Here is a 12,416-nt window from a genome sequence, read left to right as displayed (position 1 = left end):
TAAAATATCCCACTGCAAGCTTATATAATGTTTAATTTGTATTATTAAATCAAACGCCTATAATTGAGCCCTACATAGCGCGGAGAAAATATCAGGTACAACGTGATAGCGCTGTCTACGTTTTATTTCAGCGGTGAACTTGAATGCTGCATCAGAGAAAAGAAAATACAGTGTTTTAGTGAGCGTTTAATTAAAAGAGACTGGAACAGATAAGCCCCGCCCGTTGTATCATTACTCAGTTTCATGCTAGTAGTCATTCTGGACCAGCGTCTGTCACTTTTCTGTCTTTACTCTTTCTGTCTTCTCGGCCTCCGTAGACAATACTGTTTCAAGGATCTCGCGATATTTCTCAAGACTCGCATATGAGATCTCGCGAATGTCGCGATATTTCCCCGGGCTCCTATTGGAAGGTAAATAGCTCATGTCAGCTAGCTTGTATTTTTTTACAGCTGCTTATCCACCGCTGTCAACCCACCCGTTCATTACCGAGCCTTTGATAATGTAGCTTTCGGTTATTTATTTGTCTTTAACCATCACTGTGAACGATATCTGTGAGGTAAAAGTTTTTTTCCAGTATATTATTAGCATATTTTATACTCGTCATCATATGCTAACTGACAGCTCGCTTGTTTATACTTACACATGCAATTCCGCAAAATAATGGACGTTAATTGTCTAATAACATATTTATCTGCATAGTGTTAACCTGTATTATGATGGTTATTAAAGATACAATAGCTATGATGTTTAGGATAGTGAAATAAGCCATACTGGCGTCTGTATTGATATAAATGTTAATCATAAAACTAGTCAGTCAAAGAATACAGTTAACCATGTTTTTGGGACATGCACGTTACAATGTGACTTCATCAGTGTACAGTCGTACCAAGTAGGGCTGCTAAATTAATCGAAATTAAATCGCAAAGGCAATCAATCGCGATTAGGCAGAAGCTGCGATTGTAATGCGTATCTTTCAGTGAAGCACGGTTCCTACTTGCACGGTTCTGTGATCAGCAGTAAATCTCTATCAAAAAGCCAGAGGCCGCTCTCGCGCTGAAAATCTAAATATGCCCCGAAGAAGAAATCCAGGAAATGCCTATCGCTGCAGCTGAATAAACAGAAGATTTAAATGCTTTCATTGATTCAGCGTATCTAATAAACACACGACTACGGCAATATATTGTTTATCTGAGTTATTCTTATTCTAATTTTCATCATATTAAAGTATATCTAAAATGAAATTCTAATTGACATAGCTATTATCACTGCTTAGAATACAATGGAATATTCTGTGTGCCTTAATTATTCTGTTTAAGAAGCCACATCATTTCACAGAAGGATTTATTTCAAACACTCGACTGACGTTACGAAGTAGGTTTGGAGTAAAAACGTTATTAAATGTGGTATTTTCACGTGCTCTCAGATGGAGCAACATTACTACTACACAGAGCCGTAGTTCACTGAGAAGATACGCAAACAGCTGTCATTATCGCGAACGATTTCGTCGATTACATATTCCTACAATTATATCGTCTGCGATTATGAACTACGGCTCTGTGTAGTAAATGCTGGTCCACCTGAAAGCAGGTGATGGTGATTTACTGCTAATCACAGAACCGGCTTTACTGACAAAATGCGCATGACAATCGCGATTAATTGTGTCCGATTAATCGTGCAGCCCTAGACCAAGTGTTTTACATACAATAATTTCCAAATTTGAATTGTAGTTGCATTGTTTTTGGTCTTAATAATGAAGTAATTTTCTTCCTTTTTTTCAGGTTTTGACAGAGTGTCGAATCCATCAGAAGTCATAAGGTGGACCTGGTCCATCTCCAAAACAACATGATGCTGCCAAAATAGAGAAATGCTTATCAGTGGATGATTTTTCATAGACTTGAATGCCCATTAAATGCTTCTCTTCACTCCCAGTTTCTTAGGCTAGTGTTTTGACCTTAGTCTCCTAGTAAACAACACTCAGTGGTGTCCCAATAATGCTGTTCTCTCTGCGAGAGCTAGTGCAATGGCTGGGCTTTGCCACATTCGAGCTGTTCCTCCACTTAGGCGCGCTGCTGGTCTTCAGCGTGCTGGTGGCCTTACACATGGACGTGGACAAGCAGACTCTTGAGATGAGCTGGTGGCTTGTCTTCTCACCCTTGTTTGCTGCTGATGGCCTCAGCACTTACTTCACAGCCATTGTATCCATCCGCCTCTATCAAGAAGGAGAAAAGCGACTGGCGGTGCTGCGCTTGCTGTGGGTGCTGACTGTGCTTAGTCTCAAACTGGTGTGTGAGGTGCTGCTATGCCAGAAATTGGCCGAACAGAACCAGGCACAAAGTGATTTGTGGTTCGGGCTTATCGTTTCCCCACTTTTCATCCTACTGCAGCTGCTCATGATTCGTGCTTGTCGTGTCAATTGAAAGACAAACCGTCTGCACACATGCCAGTGGACTTATGCAAATGAAAAGGACTCCTGCAGGTGTCATTCAAACCAGGAGGAGTGAATCGTTGTGAACTGCATAATTATTGTGAACTTTTTGTTTTTTTTATTCAAACGGTTCAAGCATGTGAACATGGCATCATAAACAATGCTTAAAATAATGTGCAATTTTGATTATTATTATTGTCCTTAAGTGCTATGAGAGATTTGGTCTAGAAATTTTTTTCTGAATACTGTCAATGTTGCTTTATCTGTGTTAATACATTTTATTGTTGCTTGTACAGTTGTAAATAAACCTTCAATATTCAACACTCTTGATCTTCCTTGGTTTGGTATGACCATGCTTTAAAGTGACCTGGATTTATTTGTTTATTTAGAAATGCTGGTAGGATGTTTGATGTTTTTGAGAGGAAAATTCAAAATAAGCCGATGTGTAAAAAAAAAAATGTACGTCCTACAATAATCACTAGATGGCACTATAGATTTAATTAATCCTGCAATTTCTGATTTGTCTCGTTATAGGAGCTCCATTCAGGACAAACCATGCAATTTCATGTAATTTACAAAATGTTTTATGATGTTTGAAGTACAGTTATATCATTAAAGAGCAGCTAGTTTCAAATTCATCACATACATATCCTTACGGATGTAATGAAACGTTTTCTAAAATATATAAGGATAAAGGAAATCTAATAAACAGCCTTCCCGTTACTTTATATAAGATATTAGTTGCACAGAAAGCATTTATATTTATTACCTGTTAGCAAGGTTGTGTTACTGTAAATAATAAACCATGTTATTTTTGGACTTTTCACTCGGTTTTGTGATAGCATGAAATAATTGCATTGAACATTTGTCAAGGCATTTTTGAAATAATGAACTGGACGTTTAGTACCTACTGCAACCCATTGTGACTGTAAATGCCAACAGTTGTACTAAAGGTCGTACACGCTAATCTTAAATGAACAGTTTTTCCTGCCGTCACTTCCTGATTATGAGGTTATCTAAATTTACAGAATGCGCAGGTGCATAATAGGCTACAGCCTATAAATAACCTGACGCGCTGTACTTATGATGCGTTGCTATAATCTTTATTTCTGTGCCTTTTAATTAATCTGATTAAACCCGGTTTATGAGAGTAACGAGGACATTAGTTTTACCACGTCATTATATGGCATATTCTACTTTTTATCAGATTTATTTGATTAAACAGTCCATTTTGATCCTGTCAGTCACCTTCGTGTTTGATGCATTCGAAAAACAGTAGGTCTGCTGTAATCATGTATTTGCACACATATTTATTTATTTTTGTTATATTCATTTTCATTTCATTTTTTTTTCGGATTAAAACTAGATTATGGCAGCGACAAATATATATAAATATATAAATATGTATAAAATGAAATAAAAAAATACTTGTTTAAAATTTCTTACCTTTTGTTGCTTTGTTTCTTATGAAAACCATATCTATAATTTATTGCAATTTATATTATTTATATTATTTTTTACATAAAATTTAGAACAGATAATTTATTATATTGCGTTTTATTCACACACACACACACACACACACACACACACACACACACACACACACACACACACACACACACACACACACACAGAGGAAAGATTTTTTTTATTTTCCAAGTAATGTTATCTTGCGCATTATATATTGCTCCAAACAGCATGCAGTTTTGCCCATTCATAATATAAACCATTCCGAAATAATGAAAGGGTTAAAGATAAAAACTGGGCGGGTCTCGCTGTGTTTGACTGACTGGGGTCGCTTCGGTCCTCACAATAGTAGAAAGTAGGGGGCGGGGCATATGTTAAAACAAAAGGTGTGCCTCAAGTCAAAATGACCAAATGAGGTGTCCACCCTGAGATGAAAAGCTGACGTCACACTCAGAGGGCGGGGTCGTGTCAGTAGACTGGCACATTATCATCATGCAGGATACATTGTTGCGGTTGCAATGATGTACGAGTACGAATAAGAAGAGGCGCTGCAGGACGGCGAGAGATTATTTGGTTTCACACGTACCCCTATAAAACCCATTTCTCCCACAATGTCGGGCGGGGATCTTCGCGTTATTCGCCAAGAGCCAGGGCAGGAGAGCCCGAGGATGCCGGCCTGGAAACGCGAGATCCTTGAGCGGAGAAAGGCAAAGGGCGGTGGGTCTGGAGCAGGTGCCGAGTCCGTCGCATCTCAACTTAACGGCGAGGTAACGGCCAGCAAAAGCAAGGATGATATTAGCAGCGCACATTCTAGCAGGAACTACACCATTACCGCTGCCAAGCGCGCGACCAAAAGCCCGGATCTGTCACCTGTGAAAACAAAAGAGCACTGGCCATCCGCGGACCCGAGCCGCACGGAGGAGAAAACTGCGAGAGACAACGGAGCTCAGGAGAGCTTGGTTTTGCAAGAGAGCTTGGGTCCGCTGCAGGAAAACCCATTCATTAAACTGGAAAAAGAACGCAAGAAGCGCCAGAGCCAAGAGAACGCCGCGCGACCGGTTCAGCACATCCTCGAGTTATACGGCGACGTTCCCGGGATACGGACTATACGCGCTGAGAATATCATCATTATTGAATCCGACCCGGAGTACTTCTCGGAAGGATGTGGTTTGAAGCATGAATCGAAACTGCAGCAGAACGGCACGGTGAGCGGATACAGCTCTCTCAATGACCTGTTAGACCGGAGAGGTAGTCCGGTTACGGAGATACGCGCGAAGGAAGTGGTCATTTACGATACTGCGCTTAGTAAGAGCGAGGAGAACCTCAGCACGCTGGGACGACCCGCGTCCTCCCCGCTGGAGGGGCAAGGAAGGGTGAGTCGCATGTTACAGAAATTTGACATGAATTATGGCAAGTTGCAGGCGAAGTCACGAAGCACGGAAAACCTCCTGGACTTGGACTCTATTCCTGTCAGGCCAAGCTCCAGACCCAAGCCAGATGTGGTGCCAAAATGCCCAGTGTCTTCGCAAGCCAGCTCTCCACACAGCAAGGTCTTTCAAAATGTCCAGTCTTCCACGAGCAACCATCACGCCTCTCCTAGTGACTCAGGGAGTAGTACACCCGTTTCTGGATCCCCTCAGTTAGTGTCTACTACACGTAGACGTTTCGATGGGAGCGGGGGACGAAGTGTCACTGTGTATCCCAAGGAGGACACTGAGAGGTCTCCGTCCAAGCCTGTTAGAGAACGGGACTGGGACAGCACAGATGGGGCCTCTAAAGCCAAGGTGCCATGCTCTCCGGAGAGCCACCGTGCCTGTGCCGACTGTACTCCTAGCCCCATATCACCCCCCTTATCACCCAGCTTTGAGATCCGCCCGTCCCCTCGCCCCGATCTTTCTCTCCTTCCGCCTGGGGATCTACAGGCCCGTGCACTCGCCAACTTGCGACTCCAGTCTCGCAATTCCTTCACCGTCATTCCCAAGAGTCGTGCGACCATTTCTTCACCTGGTAGCACCGCCCCATCCAGCCCTGTCCTTTCCCCCCCATCCCCACGACCCCTGGTGGGTGTGGCAGCTTCAGAGCCCGCAGTGCCAACCCCCTCGCCCGCTTCCTTCATACCTTTCACACCAAAGCTTACAGAAAAGGTGACAATAGAAGCCAAAACAGGGTCTCCGCAACATACCCCACCTGCCACACCCACCTCTCCAGCCCCAGCTTCTCCACCCTCAATTGGCTCACCCGTCAAATCAGTCTCATCTCCAAAGGAACCTCCGATTGATAAGCTGCCTATCACAAACATTGATGACATAGTCGTGGAGCCCACGCCACCCGTCCTGAGCCCTGCAGTGCAGAGGCGCAAAGGAAATACATTTACAGTTGTTCCGAAACGGAGGCCCGAGGCCCAGTCTGGCCCTGATGAGACTCCAGAAGTCGTCAGTGAATCTCAGAGCACACCACAGGCCCCTTATGCCCATCTGGGAACCCTGATTAAAAAGCGTTACCCTGCTGCAGAGGAGATAGAGGTCATTGGGGGCTACCTCTCACTTGGGCGATCCTGTCTCTCGAAGACTGGCTCAACAGGAAAAAAGGTAAATATAGTATCATATTTAGCGTAATATCTACATTGGTCATTTACTTACTATACATGTATTAAAGAAATAGGATGTCTTTATGAAGTAGCTTAGTAGGTATAATTTACCCCAAAACAAACATTCTGTCATCACTCATCCTGATGTCATTCAAAACCTGTAATACTTTTTTTCTTTTGTGGAGCACAAAAGGCAACATTAGGCTATCCCAGTCTCCTTTCATTTTCATTCTGCCTAATATCTCATTTTGTGTTCCACTAAAGAAACAAAGTCATAAGAGTTGTGGCACTACATAAGGGTAAGTAAATAATAGCAGAACTTTACATTTTGGGTTAACTATACTTTTAAGAAGAATGCACTTTTCTGTCCCAGAAAGTGTCTTGATTAAATACACTTTTATGATCCGGTTCAATTCTTGCCATTAACAAAACCATTAACTACGACTTTTACCTTAATAAATTTTAATTTGCTCCTTATTAATAGTAAGGTAGTTGTTAAGTTTAGGTATTGGGTAGGATTAGGGATGTAGAATATGGTCATGCAGAATGTGCTTTATAAGTACTAATAAAGAGCCAAAATGTTAAAAAATAGTCATTCTGTACAACTGCACTCACGGCGACCTTAGTTTGATTCCCGTCTCAAGATCCTTTGCTGATCACACTCCCCTCTCTCCTCCCAGTGCTTTCCTGTCGTCTTTCTACTGTACTGTCCATAAAAAATGCATAAAAAGCCTATACAATATATATATTTAAAAAGGCATTCTAATAACAACTAGTTAATAGTGAGAATTGGTCCCTATACTGGTTACCGGTTTGTTCTTAGGTTAGAAATTTGTGCAAATACACAAAAAAGTTTTTCAGACATGTTTGTTGGGTGTTTATGACCTGTTCAAAGGTTCACTGTATTCTTAACCACTGCATCATTCAAGATGTGTCAACATAGTTGTTTGGATGTTACATATACGTCTTATAAAACATGGATTTTGTATGACACATGCAGGTTACATTGAGATACCTGCTGCTTACCTCCTGCAAGACATCAATCCAAACAAGTAATAACTTTTCTTGTTTGATTCTATGCTATCCATCTTACTTTGCAACACGGAAGTAAGCTATTTTCTGTGAATGTGCAAGACTTCTGATTTATTAGCTGCAATAGCTAAGTGCATTAAAGAAGAATGATAACAAAATGCATTAAACTGTAAAACTATCTGAGATACATAAAGTGTGTTTATGATTATGATAATATATATTATCATTATAAATACTAATTTGCAATATCATGCAGCATCATACACTTTCAAGTTACAAATGGCTGCTCTTAAATCAGGCGTATACAGTGAAACTAATTTGTATACTTAAACCACATAAAAAAATAAAAATACATTTTGAATGTTGAATTACATATCAAAATATCAAAACAAGCAGCATTTATTTTAGATTAAAACACTATAAGCACACTTCTAGAGCAAAATGTTTTGTTAAAAAAAGAAGATGTACCATTAAAAATCAAGACAAAAGTTATCGGGATGCTTTGGTTGTGAAATGTTAGTATATCATGTTCATACTTAATGTGATGAACTACACCTAGGGTTACTCTGCTAGGACACCTGTGTGAACTTGATGAGAGCTGTATTCATATATCCAAAATCACCAAAACACCAGCTAAATAGAAATCATCTCAAAAAGAAAAGAGTTATTTCTTAGAAAACAATAGAAGCCGCTTGGTTTGATATTTTGTATCTAATGAAATGACATTCACAACTTTAGAAGGGGAACTTAAAAGTACATTACTACAGAACACAATATAGAAAATGCTATATGCAAATAATATAGAAAATATAGTTTGGGACTATGTAGTTAGGGACACAGCCTGCAGTATATGCTCACATTGCAACTTTAGTTAATAACCAAATGTACTGTAAACAGCAGTAAAGATCTTGCCAGAGAAGGTCAGATGATTTATGTAGGAAAATGAGTCATGTGTTCTGTTCGGAGTCAAGTCTAGGAGTTACTGAAGTCTAATAAAGGTCTTTGCAAGACTGTACTTAAGATTTGACGTGTTACATAACATGCTGCCATTCACAGTCAAAAATCGATCTCAAAACAGGAAACCAAACTAGCAGCAACGATCCGTTTCACTTCCTCCACATAGTGGTTCTCTCAAACAGTCATGGAGCCTTTGCTGATTAATATCAAACTAGGTTTAGATTCATAGCATTTATTAAAAGGTGTAATGATTCCAGATGTTTGAGTTTGTCAGTTAGAGTTTCACTTTTTTTTCTATAAATGTTTGTGTTAGCTTTAGTATTTTAGCTCTAATGCCAATGGGGATGAAATTAGAAACACTGCTTCTCTGCAAGGATTTTATACCGCTGACAGCTAGTTGTCAAGAAAATGAATATCTGACTTTCCTGTTACTGTTTTCATTCATTTAGCATTATCCATATAGGTTTTTGTTTATTATGTACTTTGATGATTTATGATGCTAAAGTCTTGCACCCTTGTTGTTTTTAAGACACCATATCAAGTTAAAAGTAGTTTAATTTTCCCTTTCTGTACAAGCATGCGTCCTTGTGCCTTCAACCCTTAAAAACGTGTTTCATGACAGTGTGGTGGACATCACCCTACAAGGCTTTTTATACTGTAACAATAAAGTGTTAATAATCATTCTAATTTCATGAGAACATGGAAGTCCAAACCATAGCTGTAACAAAAACGATATCAGTTGATGAATGATGAAAGCATGAAGAATCACAGTCCATCCGACTTTAAACAGCTTAAGTTATCATCAGTTAGTGTGGCTGCTAATATAGTTTTTGTTGTAGTCATCGTGGCTGGTGTGAATGGGCCTTGAAGACCTAAGGTGTGCATCCCTCACATTTTCTTCAGTTACCTCAATTTGAAATGCATTTGTGAGGTTACACTCTTGAAAATCTTCAGTCTTTTTGTGTACATTGGAATCTGTAAAAAAATCATGCCAAATTGATCATTGGCAGGAAGTCATGGGACTCTCCTCAGCGAAACATCCAGACGGTCAGGCCCAGTTTGGGTTAGGTTATATGCTGCTTTTGTTCTCGATCTCTGTTGTATTTGTAGGTGATTGTTACGTGTTTGAGGATTGGCTCATGCCACACCTTTGTTTTGTTGGGTTTTAGAGGTTACATCGAAGCCCTTCCTGTTCTGGAGCTTAGACAGGGCAGCAGCAATTATTGCAACTTCAAGGCCATATCATTTGTTTGGAATTCACTCGCTGTATCCATGTGCATTTCGGATTCTTTCTCTCTCTGTGTTGGTCTCTGTTGGTTCACAGTCTTTAGGCCAGGGCTGTGTTTTTTTTTTACATATCTAAATGAAATGGTTGCCTGTGCAAACTCATAAAACTCTGTTGCAATTATGGTTTGAGTTTTTTCTTGTAAAGAGTGAACACCACAAATGTAAAACCTCAAAATAGTTCAGCTCTAAAAGAATGATTCACCATTAAAAAAAGGGTCACACTTTAGTTTGGGGACCAGTTCCCACTATTATTGCTTTTGCTTATTATTATTACTTTTGCCTCAGTAAACTCCTAATTCGCTAATTATTAATAGTTAGTAAGGTAGGCCTAGTTGTTAAGTTTAGGTTTGGGGAAGGGATGTAAAATATGATCATACAGAATAAGGTATTAATCTGTGCCTTATACAGTAAGTACTAAAGAATGAATACGAATATGCATGCTAATAAGCAACTAGTTAATAGTGAGAATTTGTTTATTACATTTCCAAAAACATTTTCAGAATGATTAATCCTAGAATAATTAATTCCTTTTTAAATATAACTATTCAAGTATGTTTTTTATACTGTGAACAAAATATTGTGATGTATATGTGATGTAAAATTATACCATTGTTTTTCCGATATTGTACAGCCCTAACAACGAAATATCTTTTGTGTTATTACATAGTTATAGTACAGTGTTTTATCTTACACTGTTAGCAGTCACATGATCTAAAACAGCCTGAGAAGCCTGGATGTTGTCTGTCAGGGGCTTGTCTTTTCTTTTGAGCTCTTGTGCGAGAGGGGTTGAGGGGGTTGGGCCAAAATCTCACCAATGCTCATAGCATATTGTCTGTCCAGGGTCAGTTCATTATGCTCCAGGCTTGACTGGATCCCACTGTTGTATAGAAAAATCATGATGTTATGACCTTTAATTTTGCTTGTGCCTTGAGGTTAAACTTGCTTTAAGCAATGAGAGTGAATTTGTTCAAGAACCTATCTATAGACCCAAGTCTGTGCGGAACCAATGGTAAACGTGTAATAAAAGATATTATTAAAATGAGCTGACTGAGTTTCAGACTAACAGCTCAGATGTCTTTTGCAGCAGATGTATGTGTGTAGCTTAGTAATGTCTGATTTCATGGGAAAGATCATGTGATATTTGCTGAATCGGATGCCACGTGTGTGACAGAATAGGAGACGGTAGCCTTGAAAATGTGTGGATTGTTGACTGGAAATGATAAATAGCAATTTGTCTGACAATGGATGTCTACTACATGAAATACTCCTCTGTGCTCATCAAATATTGCATTAGTAGAGTATACAGGAATCCAGTCTGCAAACAGAGAACATTTATAACTAGACCTTTGATCTGAAGATGAAAATGCTTATTTTTATAGTGTGTTCACAGAAAGTTAATATTATTAAAATCCTGAGGCAGAATGTGTCAGAGGATTTTCGTCATGGTTTAATACTAGCTTTTATGTCTCTCTGCTCATTCTTGAAACCCTTGAAGAAGGAGTGTTTTAATGAACCTTTGAAGGTTTAATTTGACATGGCCCAGCTTTAGAAAAAGGTGCGGGGGCTTTTACGCAGGTGCTGGTTATGCTGGTGTGCATATGTGTTGGTTGGCCATTAGTACACTCTAAGCTTATAACTCCTCATCTCTCTGTTTGTCTTTGAGGCTGTGGAGAGTGGTTTTATTAGCGTATTATTCACTTGTAGCCACAGTCTTTCTGAACAAGGTACTTAAAATCTTACTTGTATTGGTACACTTACCACAATAATTGTGGCCATCAGCATGAATGGCACAAATCCTGAGGCTGTTTGAGAAGAGGTGTGGATTCACTTTTCTAGTTAAATCAAACTTATGGGATAGTTAACCCAAAAATAAAACTTATTATGCCATCATTTACTCACCCCCAAAAGGTTTTGTTCATCTTTGAAAGGAAAAGGAAGTTATTTTAATGAAACCCGAGAGATTCTGTCCCTCATGTCACCAAAATTTTCAAGCTTCAGAAAATTTTAAAAGACATTGCAAAAGTTATTAATATCGAGAAGTTTAATCTATGAGGTTTGTTCTTGCGAGCAAAATTACTTGTTTTGGGGGGCATAATGTCAGGATGTCAGCATATCTCATGTCTTTTAAAGAATAGAAGAATAAAGAAGAAAATAAAGAAGAAAATGTCTCGGTTTTCAAAGTAATTCTCGAAAAGAAACCATATTAAGTAGGTTGGAATAATGTACTTTAAAATAAAACAGGAAATGATGTCACAAAAAGGACCCTTGCAGACCCTTACTGTTTGTCAAGGACAATATGTATATTAAAATGTCAGATAATTTGACCTTTTTATGTTAATGAAAATTTAGTTCAGGTTGTTAAATGTCATGTGCACTCTCAGAAAAAAAGGTACAAAAGCTGTCACTGGGGCGGTACCTTTTCAAAAGGCACACCTTTGTACCTAAAGAGTCTTTAGGTACTCTTTGTACCTAAAGAGTCCATATTGGTACCTTAAAGATATATATAAGTACCTAAAGTGTACCTTTTGAAAAGGTACAACCCCAGTGACAGCTTTTGTACCTTTTTTCTGAGAGTGTGGTGCAACTCCCCAAGAATGTAATAATATTTATACAGTTACAATTTATGATACTTGTAAAAAATACATTTGACCTTTATTA

General features: G+C 39.1%; 2 protein-coding genes across 4 annotated transcripts in view; both read left to right on the top strand.

Moving 5' to 3' along the window:
* The first annotated feature begins 300 nt into the window (after positions 1 to 300).
* Positions 301 to 2,787, top strand: LOC109088500 (transmembrane protein 203-like). Of its 2 annotated transcripts, none has more exons than XM_042725058.1 (2): positions 301 to 410; positions 1,779 to 2,787. In XM_042725058.1, exon 2 carries the CDS (start codon positions 1,992 to 1,994, stop codon positions 2,415 to 2,417), a length of 426 nt encoding a protein of 141 aa, XP_042580992.1. In that variant the 5' UTR covers positions 301 to 410; positions 1,779 to 1,991; the 3' UTR covers positions 2,418 to 2,787. The 2 variants fall into 2 exon arrangements, with proteins under 2 accessions (XP_042580992.1, XP_018958205.1); XM_019102660.2 differs by lacking the exon at positions 301 to 410 and adding an exon at positions 417 to 556.
* A 1,474-nt stretch (positions 2,788 to 4,261) lies between these two features.
* tprn (taperin) overlaps positions 4,262 to 12,416 on the top strand; it is a 28,200-nt gene continuing 20,045 nt past the window's right edge. The window contains exons 1-2 of one of the 2 annotated variants that reach the window (XM_042725052.1): positions 4,262 to 6,483; positions 7,483 to 7,534. In XM_042725052.1, coding sequence (XP_042580986.1) covers positions 4,507 to 6,483; positions 7,483 to 7,534 — 2,029 coding nt within the window. In that variant the 5' untranslated portion in view covers positions 4,262 to 4,506. The remainder of the gene's footprint in view (positions 6,484 to 7,482; positions 7,535 to 12,416) is intronic. The other variant, XM_042725051.1, reaches the window with a different exon arrangement.

Source organism: Cyprinus carpio, chromosome B5 (assembly GCF_018340385.1).
Source record: "Cyprinus carpio isolate SPL01 chromosome B5, ASM1834038v1, whole genome shotgun sequence".
Taxonomy (NCBI): domain Eukaryota; kingdom Metazoa; phylum Chordata; class Actinopteri; order Cypriniformes; family Cyprinidae; genus Cyprinus; species Cyprinus carpio.
This window is presented reverse-complemented; position numbering and strand designations above follow the sequence as displayed.